The 18,157-nt window shown below is 41.4% G+C and overlaps 1 protein-coding gene across 3 annotated transcripts in view; it reads right to left on the reverse strand.

Moving 5' to 3' along the window:
* Positions 1-658: 658 nt before the first annotated feature.
* LIN37 (lin-37 DREAM MuvB core complex component) overlaps positions 659-18,157 on the reverse strand; it is a 38,962-nt gene continuing 21,463 nt past the window's right edge. For 2 of the 3 annotated variants that reach the window (XM_033962522.1, XM_033962521.1), the window contains exons 5-10: positions 11,625-11,654; positions 11,370-11,455; positions 7,817-7,983; positions 7,526-7,672; positions 1,519-1,592; positions 659-1,258 (exon numbers count right to left, since the gene is read on the reverse strand). In XM_033962522.1, the coding sequence (XP_033818413.1) occupies positions 1,177-1,258; positions 1,519-1,592; positions 7,526-7,672; positions 7,817-7,983; positions 11,370-11,455; positions 11,625-11,654 (586 nt within the window). In that variant the 3' untranslated portion in view covers positions 659-1,176. Of the gene's footprint in view, positions 1,259-1,375; positions 1,593-7,525; positions 7,673-7,816; positions 7,984-11,369; positions 11,456-11,624; positions 11,655-18,157 lie in introns of all 3 variants that reach the window. The other variant, XR_004541031.1, reaches the window with a different exon arrangement.

An 18,157-nucleotide genomic window follows, 5' to 3' on the forward strand; every position in this document is an offset into this window, starting at 1 on the left:
TAAGTGTTATTAAAGATGGATACAGGGCAGAAAGTGAAGGAAAGAAAAACAGTCAGTGGATAAGGCCCTGGAAACACAGTTAAGAGCAAGGACAGAAGGAAGTGCAACCAGAGACTGAGAAAGATGAGTAGAAAATTAAAATAATTTTCCTTACTTTTGTTTGGTGATTTTAATTTTAAATATAGTGGTTGAAATGTGTCAGTTTTGAGAATTTATATCTGCTGTGAAAAATGAATGGAAAATTTGCATTACAATTAATATTGGGACAGGGTCTGGGGCAGAGCTTGGACGGTCAGTGTTTGGGGGAACTCAGTTGATATTTGTTAGACCTAGGGGGTACTTGGCTTGAAGAAGTCGAGAAACATTGATCTAGGGTACCATAAGGCACTGAAATTTCATCAGAAATCAAAACGTTAAGGTTTGGCAACTGGAAATCACTATGTTGCCAGTGTACTACAGCCAAGAGGAAGGGTGCCCTGCTGGTATAAGGAAGAGAGTTCAAATCTCTGCAAAACCAAAGAAAGGAGATCAGGCACAAAGGATAGTCTGGAAACAACACAAGTTAGACTAAGTGTATTTGTATTACTATTTTTTTTAGACAAATTAATACTGGAAAATAGCAAAGGCAGTATCTTACACATACTCAATGTCTTACAGGATAAGAACTTCTTTTCAATGTATTTATTATAGTGCAAAGACAATATGAATTTGTACTTGTCTCCTGAATTTTTATTTTTTTTTTTACAACTTCATTGTTTGGCTTTGGTACAGGAGATAACTGTTCTGGCTTTCTGTTTATAGGAACTGGAGAAGTCCAGATACTCAAGAACAATGGACTTTCAATGCAGGAGAAGCACATACTAGCACAGAACAGTAATAAAATATTCTGTCTCTAAGAACTCTCCCCTTCAAGAAACCACTGGCCAGTTAGGAGGATCTAGTCACCTGGACAAACAAGCCAAAAATAGAAAATGGAATTTCAGACTGAGGAGATATGGCTAATGCTTTACCACTGCCAATCACAATGATCCATGTTCCTGAAAACCATCTATCTGCTATAAAGAATCAGAGCAAGGAGGAAGGAAATAGGAAGAAAGGTAATATACAGGCTTTGTGGTCCTCCTCCTTAAAAAATCTTTGTCAGCACAGGAATTAGCCGATAGAAGAAAATCCCAGTCATTGTCTCTCATACATTTCTTTCAAGATCTTCATGCTTTCTGCATAACGCAGCTGGTTCTTGTGAGATGCATCCTTCCACCTACAACAGAGTAAGAATTCACCTCAGAGATCACTGAAAATCTGGGGCTGCCTTTTCCTCCACACAACTATCACATAGCATCAGACAAAGCAAACACTGTGCAGCATTCACTCTTACCACAGCCTGCTTGTAATGTGCATTGTGACCTGTGGGAGGGGTGGTGCCCCCTCCACACACACAGATCTGGGTCCATCCCAATACGACACACATAAAGGTTATGAAGCTCTTAGTAACTAGTTGGTGCCAGGCACTTCACACACCTCTGCCGGATCTTTTTCCAGCGGTCCATATTCTTGTAAATGAGGGTGGACATTGTGGGGGCCTGATCAGGAGGCTGTAGAACAGAGATAAAATAGAAACTTATGCCCAAAATAACCAGCAATTAGTCTGTCAAATCATATGTGTAGTTATACTGTCCTTTTTATTTCTCTTACAGCTCTATATTGAATTGAGTTCTACCTTTTAAATTTTCTAATTCTACTTATTTTATTTTAATGTAACCACTTGGATGACTTTGGCCCTGGGGCAGTATATCAAATTTGAATGAAACTTAAATCTTTACACCACACTGTGTGGAAGGAAGTGTTTGTACACTTGAAAAGGGATTATAATGCAAAACGATGATAGATTGTTTTTTGGGGATTTTTTTCAATTTTAGGTGCCCATTTTGCAATTCATCCTTCAAAATGATCTTCTAGGATCCCAGGGCAACTCAAAAACTACTACTGCTAATCATTTCTATAGTGCTACTAGACATAAAAAGCGCTGTACATCAAAACACAAAAGAGAAGTCTCTGCTCAAAAGAGTTTACAATCTAGTCAAGACAACAAACTGGACAATCAGAGGACATAATTTGAGGTTGAGGGGTGGTAGATTCAAGAGCAATGTTAGGAAATTCTACTTTACAGAGAGGGTGGTGGATGCCTGGAATACGCTCCCAGGAGAGGTGGTGGAGAGGAACACAGCATGGGATGAACACAGAGGATCTAGAATCAGAAAATAATAGTAAATATTGAAGAACTAAGGCCAGTACTGGGCAGACTTGCACGGTATGTCTGTATATGGCCTTTTGGTTGAGGATGGGCTGGGGAGGGCTTCAATGGTTGGGAGTGTGTGGATGGGCTGGAGTGAGCTTTGACAGAAACTTCAGCACTTGGAGCCCAAGAACAGTACTGGGTAGAGCTTTGGATTCTTGTCCAGAAATAGCCAAGAAGAAAAAAAAATTTAAATTGAATCAGGTTGGGCAGACTGGATGGACCATTCGGGTCTTTATTTGCTGTCATCTACTATGCTATGTATGTTATGTTTACAGGAAAGTGCATCAATACACTGTGCTCAGATGGGGGAATTACAGAGGAAATGATAAAACAGATATTGATGCTTAGAAGGTGGTTTGGAGTTTGAAATTGAAAGCAACTTCAAAGAAGTGGGCTTTGAGTATGGCTTTGAATACTGCCAGAAAAACTGCCTTAATACACAAAAACAGTTGGCTACTCATTTCATTCACAGAGTATTACTATAAGGTTTGGCCAGTCTATTCTCTATTCAGTTTACTGGATACCACCAAGTCAGTGGCATAGCCAGATGTACAATTCTGAGTGGTCCTGAGCCCAAAGTGGGCGGCCACAACATTTTTCTCCCCCACCAAGCAACCCCCAACTCAGCAGTGCATTATGGTATCTAATTAATTGGCAGTGGGACAGGGGGGAAGTCTTGGGTGCGCATGGAGCACGAGATCTTGGGCAGGGACCCGTTATGGATGATGCCTTGGCTTCAGTTTTCTCTGCTTATTGATATTGCTAAGACACCTAACCCCATATCATGACACACCTTTAAATTGTGGGCTCAGGTGCGCAGGCATTGCTTTGAGGAACAGACATATTTCTTGGGGTCAGCTATCACTTACATGCCTAATTTTGGCCCGGGGAAGTTGATTCGGCCTTTCGTCAATGGGGAAGAAAGGGTTTTCAAACACTGAGACAGTTGCTGGAGGAGGAATGAGTTATTCCCTTTGAGGTGTTGATGGAAGAATACGGCCTCTAACCGAGGGACTTATTTTATTACAGGCAACTGGAAAGTTTTATTAGGAAGGTGGCTCTCAGGGATTTGGTCTCTCTCGAACAGATGTCTCTGGGGAGGGTCCTGAAGAGGGGGAGTGGAAGGGGTAATATCACTGGATTGTATAATGCACAATTGGAGCATCTTCAACCCCCCTCTGACGTATAGGCGACGATGGGAAGGAACTGTTGGTAAATGTTATACTGATAAAGAATGGGCTAAAATATTTCATTCCCTTCTCCATGTTTGCATTGCAAGTAATATGACAGAAAATGGCTACAAGATGTTTTTTTTGTTGGTATTATACTCCAGCACGTTTGAGGGCTATGTATGGGGAAGGATCGAATGAATGTTGGAGAGGTTGTGGAGAAGTGGGCACTTTCAAGCATATCTGGTGGTCTTGTGCTAAAGATCAGATTTATTGGGACAGAGTGATCTCCTTCCTTGAGGCAGTGTTGGGCACTCAGGTACCCAAAACTATTGAATGTTGCTTGCTGAATGTGGGACCCAGCCACCCTGTCTACCAGGCAGAGGAAATGGATCCTTCTGGTGTTAACAGCTGGCCGGCTAGTTCTGGCCTCTGCTTGGAAACAACCAGATCTTCTGGCATTCCGAGTCATGTTGGCCAAAGTGCAATACATACAACGTCTAAACTGACTGCGCTCCGGAGGAATCAGCTACTTAGCTATTGTATTATTTGGGGAGCTTATAATGCCTGGAATAGCTTCCAAGTGGGCACTGCCATTGACTTCTGATCTCTGGACTTCTCGTATTTAGTACTCTTTGCCTACTCTGCATACGGCCTCTCACCGGGAGGCAGGGGGTACTTGGAGAGGGGGATGGGGGGTTTACAGGGGGGGTACGGACAATTGTTATCTTTAGCTTGTGCCAAAGAAACTGGGTACATCATGGAATAGTGTATTCTTCTCTATTGGATTGTTTAAGCTGGATGTCATTGTATTGTTTTTGATTGGCTCAATAAAAGTTCAATTAAAAAAAAACCCATTACCACCCATTACATATCATCTGGAAAGAAGGAACATGAACATTTATGAACAACCTAAGAACTATTGGATACTCTGCAAAATCCCACATGACAGCAACAGGACTTGCGAATGGTAAATCTAAAAAAATGAGTTTAGGAACTGAGGCAACTGACAGTCAGCTCTGCAGAGATTAGACTAAGGAGGTCCCAAATGACAGTGCTAGGCAAATAAATCTGTATGCATGGCGAGTCTGCCCAAAGGTTTCTAAAAAGGTAGCTGGGGTACTGCTTTCTAATCATAAATGAGGGTTTACAGTTCTGCATGTCCTTGGAGAAACCAATTAACTGCCACAGGCTGAATATCACCTAGGTAGAATATACAGTGTCCTTACAGAAAATGTGTCATCTAAGTTCTTCCAAAGTGTTGTTCAAATTTCTGCATTTTCTTATATTCTCAGACCACATTAACAGAGTTTTCCTGCTAACTTCAAGGGGGTACTGACATGTTCTCAGCCCAACCAAGAAGAGAAGGACATGGAGTCATGAAACTTACAAGTTATTCCACATATTCACCCCCAGGTTCAACACATTTGGCAATTCGTGTATGAAATTTCTGTAACCCTTCCAAAAAAATATTCTTATGTCTGGTCACTGAAATACTGCTCCGCTGCTGCAATCACCTCTGAATAACTCAAAAATTGTCACCATTTCAAACTCTTTTTAAGGTTTGGAAACAGAAAATAGTCAGATGGAGCAAGATCTGGCGAGTAGGGTGGATGGTCTATGCACTGAAACCCCAACTGTGTCAAAATATTCATCAATTTGCCAGCCTTGTGAGCAGGCGCATTGTCTTGCAAAAACAACTGTTTTCCGCAGCTTCCCTCTCCTTTTTTCTTTCAATGCCCCCTTTAATTGGCACAGCAAGTTACAGTAGTATTCTGTATTAACTGTTTGGCCCCTTGGAAGACAGTCAGTCATTACAACACCTTCCTAATCTGAAAACACTGTGGCCATGACCTTTCCTGCTGACCTTTGGGTCTTGAATTTCCTTGACCTTGGAGAACCTGAGTGCCACCATTGAATGGACTGTGGTTTTGTCCCAGGATCATAGTGTTGCAACCATGTTTCATCAACAGTAACTAATTATTCTAAAATACTGGCACCAACTCTCTGAAAATCCTGTAAAATCAACTTGGAAGTGTCCACTCAATGTTGTTTCTCATCAGCATTCAAACATTTTGGCACCCCACTTGGCTGACAGCTTCTGCATACCCAGCTGCTCATGGATTATACCCAACATGTTCCCTGGATATCTGTAGTGTCTCAGCAATTGTTTTAGCCGATATTCATTGATCTGCCAAAATCAAATCATAGACATGATCAACAATTTCAGGAGTTGACAGTGATTGAAATCTCCTAGGCTTTGCTGCATCTTTGGTCTCAAAATATCCATGCTGAAAACATTTGTCACTCAATACATTCATGGATTTCCTTTGGCATTTTCTTCTACAGGAATAGAACCTCATGATGGCTCGGAGTTTCACACTTGAAAATTCCACACTTTTTGTTGACATGGTTCAATGATCTGAAACAATGTCAAAACATAGCAATATGATTCTGCAAATTGACACTTTACAAAATAAAATAACACTCTTTACAGCTACACTCAGAATTTAGGAAGCTGGTTGGGCTGAGAACTTTCAGTATTCCCATGTGTACCTGCAGTGTAATAAACTATCTCAGTACCGTCTTGTTTGCTTCAAGTTTTGAAGTTCTCAATATAAATATATGCAAAGCACACATCCTCTCTCTCATGTTCACCGAGTTTGTTCTTTACTTTATCCAAAATTAGCTGGTCTAATTTTACTATTCTTCCTGGACTAGTTTGATCTTATCCCTTCTTTTATAACTTAACTATGTCAATGTCTCAGATACCTGTGAGAACATGCTATCGTGTAATCTATTTCTCCATTACCACCATTTTTTGGTTTTCCAACTTAGTACAAAAAAATTGGAACACCTAAGATGTACACACTGATAAAATATTAATCCATCATAATCTTAAGATGCAAATGATAGAGAGCAGAACTATCATTCATGTTTTAATGTTTCCTATTGTTATTCCAAGCAAAAACAAGGAGACCAAAACCTCACAGGGAATAAACCAAAAGACAAAACAAGTGGGGATAGAACTGTACACATCAACCGGAGATATTGTTGAAAAAGATTTTATTGTAATGAATTTATATTGTAATGAACAGTCTATAATCACAAAATTAGGTTAGACTCAATCAGACCCAAATCATTAATGGTTTATGTTGGAAAATCAGAACTGACACAGTTTGTGTTTCAGTTTGAAAGCCTGCTTCAGAGGTACATGAACATCCAATGGTTGATGATTGTGATGTGTCTTTTTTTTAAAAAAAAAAATCTTTATTCATTTTCAAATATTACAGCAAGTGTATAATGTTCAAACAGAAAAAACTTTAACTAATCACTTGACAATCCTACTTAAATTCCTTCAAATATATAAATATAAAAGAATCCCTATCCACCCACCCATATTAATGGTAACCAATTATCAATAATTATCTTTCACATTCCCACCCCCCTATATCTTATCTAATACTAAAGTGTTTAAGATGTCTGATCATTAGAATAATTAATCAATGGCCCCCAAATCTTTTTGAACTTATGATAACATGTTGTAAATAAGCTTGTCAATGCAGATCATTTGTTAATTGTTGTAAACCGCCTAGAACTCGATGGGTATGGCGGTATATAAGAATAAAGAATAATAATAATAATTTCCTTGTTGCATGGCAATCACCCTCTCCATTTTATAAATATGACATACTGAATTCCATCAAAAAGTATAACTCAGTTTAGTGTAATCTTTCCAGTAATCTGCTGAATGGCAACCCCTGTCAATATTAATATTAATGATTGTGATGTGTCAATAAAAACTATTGTTTGAAGAAACAAGAAATACCACCAACTGCTAACATACGCTTAAGACCTTGCTCAAATGTGTGCTTGTCATAAACCGGCGTAGTTGTAGTTTATACAAATATTGACTGTTAATTACAATATAGATTTTGTTTTATTACAATAAAACTTTTTTCAACATTATCTTTGGTTGATGTGCACAGTTCCATCCCCACTTGTTTTGTCCTATTGTTATTCCACCTTTCACTTAATTTTCTAGACATTCTGGGTGTACCGTATTAATGTTAATTGGTTCCTCTGTGTGCAACAGTGGAGAAGGGATTCTTAGGTTTACAGTTTCACCAGCATTATTCAACTGGCAAGGAGCAGGTGGAGGCAGTCTGTGCACATCTTGGCACTTCCCGTTCAATCCATCGGTGCCCTAAAAGCACAGCAAAAAAAAATAGGCACAAACTAGACAACATGTACATTAGATCCATCCTCCCTCCTTGGCCTCTTCATTTTAGTTCCTTACCCTCTGATACTAGGGGCTGGGAAAGATCAAAGGCATATTTGTTTTCCTTACTTCCTCATCCTCTGGTGCTGCAGGAAGAGAAGGGCTAGGAGAGCGTTCCCTCTCTCGTACTGAGGGGTTGTTCCTCATCCAGGCTCGACAAATGGGGTACAGAGGTGTGCTCTCATTGAACTGTGCTAGATCCACACTACGGTCAAACAGCTTTATGATATATGTGTCTGGAGAAGAAGAGAAACAGATGAAGATTAGGTTGGGTACCCAAACCTGTAGTCTGTCATTAAGACAACAGCCTTACTAGCACTTGAAATAAACAGGTATGTCTATTTTAAGCATCTTCTCTACAGACAGACAACCTTTAAAGGCTTAAGAATATTTTACCATACCTGCAATCTGATTAGTCAAATGTCTTGCTTACTAAATGAATGATTAGAAAACCCATTCTTCTTGTTACAGAAAAATACAATGCCATATATCACAAAAATAAATTAAGAAGAAAATTTTAAAAAGGAAGCAAAACCCATTCTTTCTATGGTTGTTTTCAAGTCTACCATTAGATTAGGGGGGGGGGCACAATCCACCATTCAAAAGAAAGGAAAAAATACTCCTAATATATACTCTATGGCAGGGCCACATTTTGGATTTGTAGGTATTTGGAGGGCCACAGAATAAATAGTATCCTATTAAAGAAATGACAATTTTGCATGAGGTAAAACTCTATAGTTTATAAATCTTTCCTTTTGGCTAAGTCTTAATAATAATATTGTCATTTATAGCTATAGAGACATATGATCAAGAAACTGTTTTATTTTACTTTTGTGATTATGATAAACATACCAAGGGCCTCAGAATAGTACCTGGTGGGCCGCGGGTTTGAGACCACTGCTCTATGGAGTGGGCGCTGACAAAGGAGAAGCTACACTAGATGGTGAAACAGGTAACTCACAATCCAAAAAAGCCCTCAAATGTTCAGGATCAAAACATAAAGCATTACATTTTATAAATAGATTTGCATGGAAAATTTAACCAATACAAAACTCTCAACTGTTGAACCTGTAGCCTTAATTCAAAAAATATTTTATGCTCTTCCAGGTGATCCTGGATCAGGGGTCTCAAAGTCCCTCCTTGAGGGCCACAATACAGTTGGGTTTCCAGGATTTCCCCAATGAATATGCATGAGATCTAAGTGCATGCACTGCTTTCGATGCATATTCATTGGGGAAATCCTGAAAACCCGACTGGATTACGGCCCTCAAGGAGGTGCTTTGAGATCTCTGTCTGGATCTATCTGGAAATGCCCTTACTTTGTAATTTAAGAATAAAGAGTCTCTATGACAAAAAGAGAAAGTCTCATTACCCAATCCAGATGAGGTTGTAAAACATGCTTTACTAAAAGGGTAGATTGTTTTACACCAGCGATCTCATCTTACCAAGTTTGAGTCAAATTCAGATCATCAAAAGAAGGATCTACCTTTGTATAACTAGTGGAATACAGTATATTTGAAAAACCCGAAGGAAAGGATTGCTCTGGAACCTTTAAAAATCTGAGATATAGTTTTTAAATGTAATTGAAGGTGCAACTGCAGGTTCTTTTGGAAAATTAATAAAATGCAAAGTTGTTTTTTTTAGCCAAATTATCCAAATTCTTCAGTTTTCAACGCAGTTGGATGTTATTTTTCTGCAACATGTCAACGGCTTTTCTCATAGTGAGATTTTTCTGCTCCTAAGAATCTAACCAAAAAAACAATTCACTGAATATTTAACAATATTTACCAATTTTTGAGATATTGAGGTTTCTGTTCCTGACAAGGGAACCCACAGTGTCTAATATAATCACCTCTGGCTTCTGATTAAAAAAATGTGTCATCAAGGCTGCCTGTAGTTTCATCCATTGCTAAGAGCTCTGAAATTTGCTTCCTGAGTTTCTGTTTACTTGGCTCAGGAAGAAAGACTTGGCCTTTCACTGTGTCGAAGCAGACTCCCAAATATTCCAAGTACTGGATCAGCTCTAGATGATTCTTCTACAAGTTGATTATCCAGCCTAGATCCTGTAGGAGAGCCACAACTTGTTGCACTGCCTGCTTGCCCTCTGGCCTTGATGGAGCTCTAATCAGCCAATCGTCCAGGTATACTTGTAACCCCATCCTGCAGAGATGAGCTGCGGATACTACCATCAGCTTGGTGAAGGTGCATGGGGTTGTTGCCAACCCAAAAGGTAGAGCCGCAAACTAGAAATGCCTTTGAAGAACATGGAATCTCAAATATTTCCTGTGGTCCGGAAAAATTGGATAATGAAGGTATGCCTTCTTCAGATCTAGGGAGACTAGGAATTATCCCAGAGCCACTGCTGCAATGAATGATCAAATCATATCCATGTAGTTGCGCAGTATTCTCAGCGCCACATTTTATGGACTTTAGGTCCGAGATCAGACTCCAGTCTTCTGTGCCTTTCTTGGGCACTATGAATAATATGGAGTGTATGCCTGAAACCGCCTCCACTAGTGGGTCAGCAAGGCAGAGATTTAGGGCAGCGATCTGCCACGCTGGCTATGAGGTCATTTAAGCCCTTACTAAAGATCATCTGTCCTTTGAAGGTCAATCTGCTTAAAGTGGCTTTGGAAGCTGAATCGCCCACCCATTGCTTATTCCTGTGGTAAAAAACGGCATACACCAACACCTTCTTCATAACTCTGTCATCATATAGAGCATGCCATATAATCCATCCCCTCCAGCACCAGCTGGGGGCAGATGTCTTCCTCTGTAGCAAGACTCTGTCTTACCCAGGTGTGGCAGGCAAGTGCCACAAACAAGGCTGCTGCTGCAGCTTTGTTCCCAAAGCTAGCGCTTCAAATTGCCTCTTAAGAGGCCACGTCTACCTTGCGATCTAGGAAGGGAGGTATGTTTAGTTACTTGAGCCACCGTGGAATCCAACTTCGGCTGACTAAACAATTGCTGAAATTCTGGAGCCACAGGCTAAAGTTTGGACATAGTCTTTGCGACTTTAGGGAGCCTTCCAGAGTCTCCCATTGCTCAGTGACAGTTGAGTCTGGATGCGTGAGAAAAAAAGGTGGTCTGAGCATCTGTGTCACTTATGAACATGCACTATGAGGTGGATAGCTACTTGGGCTACAACTTCAACTGAGTGTATCTGAAACAACAGAGCAGATCAGAATGCACCTTCTCAGTTCGCCTGCAGAAGGAAAAACTGAAAAAGGCACTTTACTCCACTGGTGAAGGAGCTGAAAAATGCAACCAACATCCTTCAGCAACAGGTCACAACTCCTGTGTTTATGTAACAGAATCTGTAATTCTGGACTAAAGGTATTATTGGCCTATAATGGAGGGGGGGAGGAGTTCCTCTCTCAATGCTCCCTTCGTATGCAAGGTTTGCTTTCCAGATTTTATCTGTGAAGCTACAAAGAAGTCCATTTGTCCTGCCACAGGAGCTGACGACCCAGCAGGAAAGGTTTGTTGTCTCCCTCTTTTTTAGGGAGGATAAGTTTAGCAGAAAGATCTTTTAAAGGAAAATAATAGCAGTGACAGAACTCCCACTCAGCTGTTCCTTCCAGACATCATCTGCCCCACCCCCAAGCCATCTGTTACTCACTGGGTCTCTGTTGTCCTCCTTCAGTCAGGCTATCCTCCATCTCCTTCCTCTTCTTCCGGCGATGATGGGAGAATCTTGCTGAGGGTCTAACATAGGGATGAGAAAAAAAGATATAAACTGCACAGGAGAAGTGCAGGAAAGATTATTCCAATCAAGAATTATAGCAGCAAGAGCAAGGGAGGAGGCATTCATTTATATGAGATGAAATCATTACAAGACAGATACAAAATCTTTAAAGATCCTAATGTTGCATACCGCTTTCCTGCTGAAGAGGGAGAGGAATCCCTAGAAAATAAGGAAAATTGGATGAAATACCATCATTACTGCCCTTGCCCAGAAAAAGAAATTCCTAGTATGGCCCCTATTTTTTAAGAGTTCTTACTGCAGTCTCAACTCTTCTAGATATGACTTTACTGTTTTCATCCATTCAGATGTATCCTCTTACCTACCTCCAGATAGAAAGAAAACTATTATTGCTCCTGAGTAAGACAGATTCCCCTACTTTTCCTCTACCAAAGAGCTCCTGTTACTGTTCCCATTCAGAAACACTATTATTGCTCATTCCCCATTACCCCCTCCCAGCCCCAAACATTTGTGAATGTATATTAGGGTGTGTCAATTTCAGAGAACTCATAATTTAAAAAGCACTAGTGGAAAAATGGTACAATTTCACATGGAAAATCAATAGCTAGTTTTAAATTTAGTGTAATATTTTATTTACCTATCTGGAATTTCTAGGAAATTATGCAAAAATAAACATATTTCAGTAATTTATGTAAGTGCTCTAATAATAGTTTTTATGTGTTTGCATTATACTGTATATGGAAAAATTATGTCTTACCTGATATTTGTCTTTCCTTTAGTCACAGCAGATGAATCTAGAGCACTGGTCTCAAACTCACGGCTCAGGGGCCGCATGCAGCCCGCCAGGTACTATTTTGAGGCCCTCGGTATGTTACCATTGTTCTGGAACATTGTCCGCCTCACTGCTGTAACCTCATGCAAGTGCTTTCCTGCGTCTGTATGCGATTGTGAAGTGGAGTGGAGAGGACAATCGCATACAGGCGCAGGAAAGCGCTTGCATGAGGTTACAGCAGTGAGGCAGGCAACGTTCCAGAACTTAAGGTGACCACTGGAAGTAGTGCAGCTTGTGCGTGTGTACATAAGCTCGTGAAATTTGGCACCTCTCCTGGTGGTGACTGTTTGGTGTAAGATGGCAGTTGTGTCTGGTGCTGGAGGAGGTGAGAACTGAAGGTGGTTGCAGATACGACCCCTGGACACTTAAGACACAAGTTTTCCAGGCATAAGTAGGATATTAATTCTCCCCTCTACAAAAAAGCTTAGAGGGCTACACCAAAATCTTGTCTCTGTGGTTCTTTACATTTTCGTTTCCTCTATTATAGTCTGCTTCTCCCTCTTATGCTCTTTTGATGATGTGGTTGCTTGTATTGTATTGCATTGTTCATTGCTGAGTTTGGCTTGCCTCTTTTTTCTGGTATGTACCTTTTGTATGCCTTTTGTCACTCTGGTTGACCTTAATAAACATGATATGAAAAAAAAAAAAAAAAAAAGAATCTAAATCACAATTTTGCATGAGGTAAAACTCTTTACAGTTTATAAATCTTTCCTTAATTGTTTCTGATAATTTCAGCTATACACATCTGAAAGAAGTGCAATATGCAGAAAGTGAAAAACTATCTAAACTTTACTTTCTGCATGTTGCACTACTTTCAGCTGTGTATAGCTGCAATTATCAGAAACAATTAAGGAAAGATTTATAAACTATAACGAGTTTTACCTCATGCAAAGTTGTCATTTCTTTAATAAGACATTAACTATTTTTTCTGCAGCCCTCCAAGTACCTACAAATCCAAAATGTGGCCCTGCAAAGGGCCTGAGTTTGAGACCACTGAGATAGAGACTTGTGGGTTATGACTAGCAGGTGGAGATCGAAAGCATGAAACTGAGCTCTGTCACACAAGATGTCATGCTCCTTAGACAGCCAGCCCCTCTCATAACAAAACAGAAGGACAATGAATGAAAACAATGATATAAGTAGAACTCCTTCCTCAAAGCCACTAGATATGAATCCGACAACAATCATAACTCGATGACATCAGAAGGCCAAACACCTAAGTAAGAAAAGGAAATAAAGGGAGGGACTATGGATTCATCTGCTGTGACTAAAGGAAAGAAAATTATCAGGTAAGACATAATTTTTCCTTCTTCATCATCATCATCAGATGAATCCAGAGACTTGTGGGAGGTAGCAAATAAGTCCTCATTAAGATGGGATAGCAAAAGTTATGCAGAGAAGCCAAAGTCACAAAGGAGGCTAGCGAGATGAGAGGTTGAGAACCAGTGAAGCTAAGTGACTGCATGTTCTGAAGGAAGATATCCTTTACCCACAGATATGGGGGCCTAAAGGATAGAATAGAAAGAAGCCACTTGCCATCACCAGTCAGAAGAAAATAATGGCCCAAAGCCACCTTATATTTGTGGGTAACCAACCTAAAAAGGGAGGAGAGTGTGGTGTAGTGGTCAAACCTACAGCTTCAGCACCCTGAGGTTGTGGATTCAAATCCCGCATTGCTCCTTGTGACCCTGGGCAAGTCACCTAATCCTCCACTGCCTCAGGTACATTAGATAGATTGTGAGCCCATTGGGACAGACAGAGGAAATGCTTGAAGTACCTGTATGTAAACTGCTTTGAGTGTGGTTATAAAACTACAAAAAGATGGTATACAAGTTCTAATCTCCTAAAAGCACTGACCAGACCAGCCAAGTGAGGAGGCATGGACCACAAATTACTATAAGAAGAAGTTGTACTGCTCCAAAGAGGCAGGAACTACACCATAGAGATGGCTTGGCTTACTCTCAGCAATGGAACTGCTGCTCCCATAAAGAACTGAGTTGTGCTCTGCAGTCCAAACCTGAGCTTTGTTTCATATTCTGAGCTGGACCCCACACCAGGTCTGAAGACATGCCCCTCCATCAGAGGCAGAGCTGAAATAAAGGACTCCCAAACTGAGAGAAGTTGCAAGGTCTCAGCAGGAAGATGCTACGTCCAATATTAAAGAAAAAGCTGTGTTCAAGTATCAAAGAAAGAGCTGAGATCCTGGAAGGATCAAGCTGTGCTCCTACAGCCATGCCAATCCCTCAAGATAGAGCCATGCTCAACACACTGAGCTAAAGCTGTGCTTTACATACTGAGACAAAGCTGAGCTCCCCATACAGCAATGAAGCTGCGCACCTCTTACAACCATGAAGCTATGTTCCACAGAGAGACACAAATCTGCACTCCACCTACAGATGAGGCTGCGGGCTGCATACAGATATAAAGGTGTGCACGAAAGGCTGAGTACGAGATAAAGCTGAGATCCACAAACAGTGATGAAAGGTCTGCACAACATACAGAGTGACTTAGGACGCCACCTACAGGAAGAAGCTGTGCTTTACATACTGAGAGGAAACTACATGTGGAGGGAAAGTAGTGCTCCAAGTAAGCAGGAAGGCAATCCTGAACATGTAGAGATGAAACTGAGAACCACACACAAGCAGATGCAATGGCGCTCTACATTTAGAGATAGAGCTGCCTTCCACAGTCAGAGATGGAGGTGAGATGCACATTCTGAGACAGAGGAGCATTCCACAATCAAAGATGGAAAAGTGCTCAACATCCTGAAAAAAAGAGCAGCACTCTAGTTTATACCCAAAGTGCTCTGTATCTCTAGTAGTGCTAAAGAAATGATTAGTAGTAATAGTAGATGAAGCTACACTCTCCATCTAGCAATTGAGCTGTGATCTTCATCCAGAGATGGAATCGTGTTTGACATCCAGAGGCAGTATTGAGCTTGACAAACCAAGAAAGAATTGTGCTCTACATTCTAATATGGGATTATGAACTACACCCCAAGATGATGTTGCACAGAACATCCAGAGATGGGGATGTACCCTACATTTAGCGATGGAGTTCTGTCCCACAGCTAGATTCAGATGTACCCTTCATTTAGAGACAGGGCTGAGCTCCACAGTCAGAGTTAGAGCTGGAGCTATGCTCCACAGCCAGAAATTGAACTGTACTCTAGTGGTGCTCCACATTGCGAGAAGGATTCTTGCTTTACATCCAAAGATGGAACTGTGCACCATATAATGAGATGGAGCTATGCTTTACATTCAAAGGAAAAGTCCTGCTATATACCTAGAGAGAAGCTGTGGCCACAATTAGATATAGCTGAGTCCTACAATCAGAAATGTAGCTGTGATCAACATGCAAAGATGGAGCAGCATCTTGCATTCAGAGATAAAGCTGTGTCGCACAGCCAGAGCTGGGGACATGCACAACTTCCAGAGCTGCATCTCCTACCTAGAGGGTTGGAGATGGAAGTCAGCTGATCCCCTGAAATCATCCTGAGTAAAGGCTGAGAAAGCTTTATGCTGAGGAAGGTGGCACAAAAGCAAGACAAATGCTTAAGAACACTGCCATGGGCTACTGGATGCATCTGTGAGTATTACAACTACTAACATGGCATAAGGGAGCTAAAGATTGGCTATCTAAAGGGCTGGACTTAAAAACTGGTACTGACAGTCTAAGTTACAACTAAAATTCAGACAATAGATACCCACGTAATACCATTAAACATATAATTGATTCTTGTATGAAATACACCAGAGGCCATAGGAGCCAGTGTTCCCTCTAAGAAGTGCATGCGAGTGCGTGTACGTAGGTATGAACGTAAGAATTTGCCGCTGCTGGGTCAGACCAGTGGCCCATCATGCCCAGCAGTCCACTCCCGCGGTGGACCCCAGGTCAAAGACCAGTGCCCTGAGACCAGCCCTACCTGTATACGTTCCAGTTCAACAGGAACCCATCCAACTTTGTCTTAAATCCCTGGAGGGTGTTTTCCCCTATAACATAAGAATTGCCCCTGTCGGGTCAGACCGGAGGTCCATCGTGCCCGGCAGTCCGCTCACGCATCGGCCCCTCAGGTCCAAGACCTGATAGTGCTCATACCCTAAAACTGTCATACGCTTTTTGCTTATGACCTGTAGAGTAACCTTCTATCTATACCCTGTAATCCCTTTCGCTTCCAGGAAGTCATCCAGCCCCATTTTGAAACCCAGTATTGTACTCTGTCCTATTACCTCATTTGGAAGCGTGTTCCAGGTGTCCACCACCCTCTGAGTGAAGAAAAACTTCCTTGCATTCGTTTTGAATCTGTCCCCTCTCAGTTTTTCTGAATGACCTCTTGTTTTTGATGTCCCCGCTAGTCTGAAGAATCTGCCCCTATCCACCTTCTCTATGCCTTTCATGATTTTATACGTCTGTATCATGTCTCCTCTCAGTCTCTGCTTTTCCAGGGTAAAGAGCCCCAGTTTGTCTAACCTTTCGGAATATGAAAGGTTCTCCATTCCTTTTATCATCCTAGTTGCTCTCCTCTGGACCCTCTCAAGCATCGCCATGTCTTTCTTAAGGTACGGTGACCAGTATTGGACACAGTATTCCAGATGTGGTCGCACCATTGCTCGATACAATGGCAGGATAACCTCCTTTGTTCTGGTAGTGATACCTTTTTTGATAATGCCCAGCATTCTGTTTGCTTTCTTTGAGGCCGCTGCACATTGTGCCGCTGGTTTCATTGTTGTATCCACCAATACCCCCAGGTCTTTTTCTAGGGTGCCTTTCCCCAGCACCCTTCCTCCCATCGTATAGCTGTATGTGGGGTTTCCTTTCCCCATGTGCAAGACCTTACATTTCTCCACGTTGAAGCTCATCTGCCATCTTTTTGCCCATTCACACAGTTTGTTCAGGTCGCTCTGTAATTCTTTGCAATCCTCAACAGTTTCTACTCTGTTGGAGAGTTTTGTATCATCCGCGAACTTGATAACTTCACACTTCGTGCTCGTTTCCAGATCGTTAATGAATATATTGAACAGCAGCGGTCCCAGCACAGACCCCTGTGGGACACCACTTGTGACCCCTTTCCAGTCAGAGTAGTGTCCTTTTACTACTACCCTCTGCTTCCTATCCGCCAGCCAATTTTGGATCCATCTGTGGACGTCCCCTTCCACCCCGTGGTTCCACAGTTTCTTCAGCAGGCGCTCATGGGGTACCTTGTCAAAGGCTTTTTGGAAATCCAGATGTACTATGTCAACGGGGTTACCTTGGTCCAAATGTTTGCTTATCCCCCTCAAAGAAATGCAGTAGATTTGTTTGGCACGATCGTCCTTTACAGAAACCGTGCTGGCTTGTTCTCATCAGTTTGTTTTTTTCTATATGCTCATTGATACCTTCCCTGATCATTGATTCGACCATCTTCCCCGGAACTGAGGTCAAGCTCACCGGTCTATAGTTCCCCGGGTCGCCTCTCGATCCTTTTTTGAAGATTGGTGTAACATTTGCTATCCTCCAGTCTTCCGGGATTATCCCTGTTCTCAAGGATAGGTTGCAAATATGCCTGAGTAACTCCGCTATTTCGTCTCTGAGCTCTTTCAGTATTCTCGGGTGGATCCCATCTGGGCCAGGAGATTTGTCAATTTTTAATCTATCTATCTGCCTGAGAACGTCTTCGAGGCTTACCTCCATGCATGATAATATTCCCTCTTGATTTCCCTTGAAGATTTTTTCCGGTTCCGGCACGTTGGATGTGTCTTCTTTTGTAAAGACCGATGCGAAGAACGTTCCAGTTTTCCACCACTCTCTGGGTGAAGAAGAAATTCCTTACATTTGTATGGAATCTATCCCCTTTTAACTTTAGAGAGTGCTCTCTCGTTCTCCCTACCTTGGA

Source organism: Geotrypetes seraphini, chromosome 11, assembly GCF_902459505.1.
Source record: "Geotrypetes seraphini chromosome 11, aGeoSer1.1, whole genome shotgun sequence".
Classification (NCBI taxonomy): Eukaryota; Metazoa; Chordata; class Amphibia; order Gymnophiona; family Dermophiidae; genus Geotrypetes; species Geotrypetes seraphini.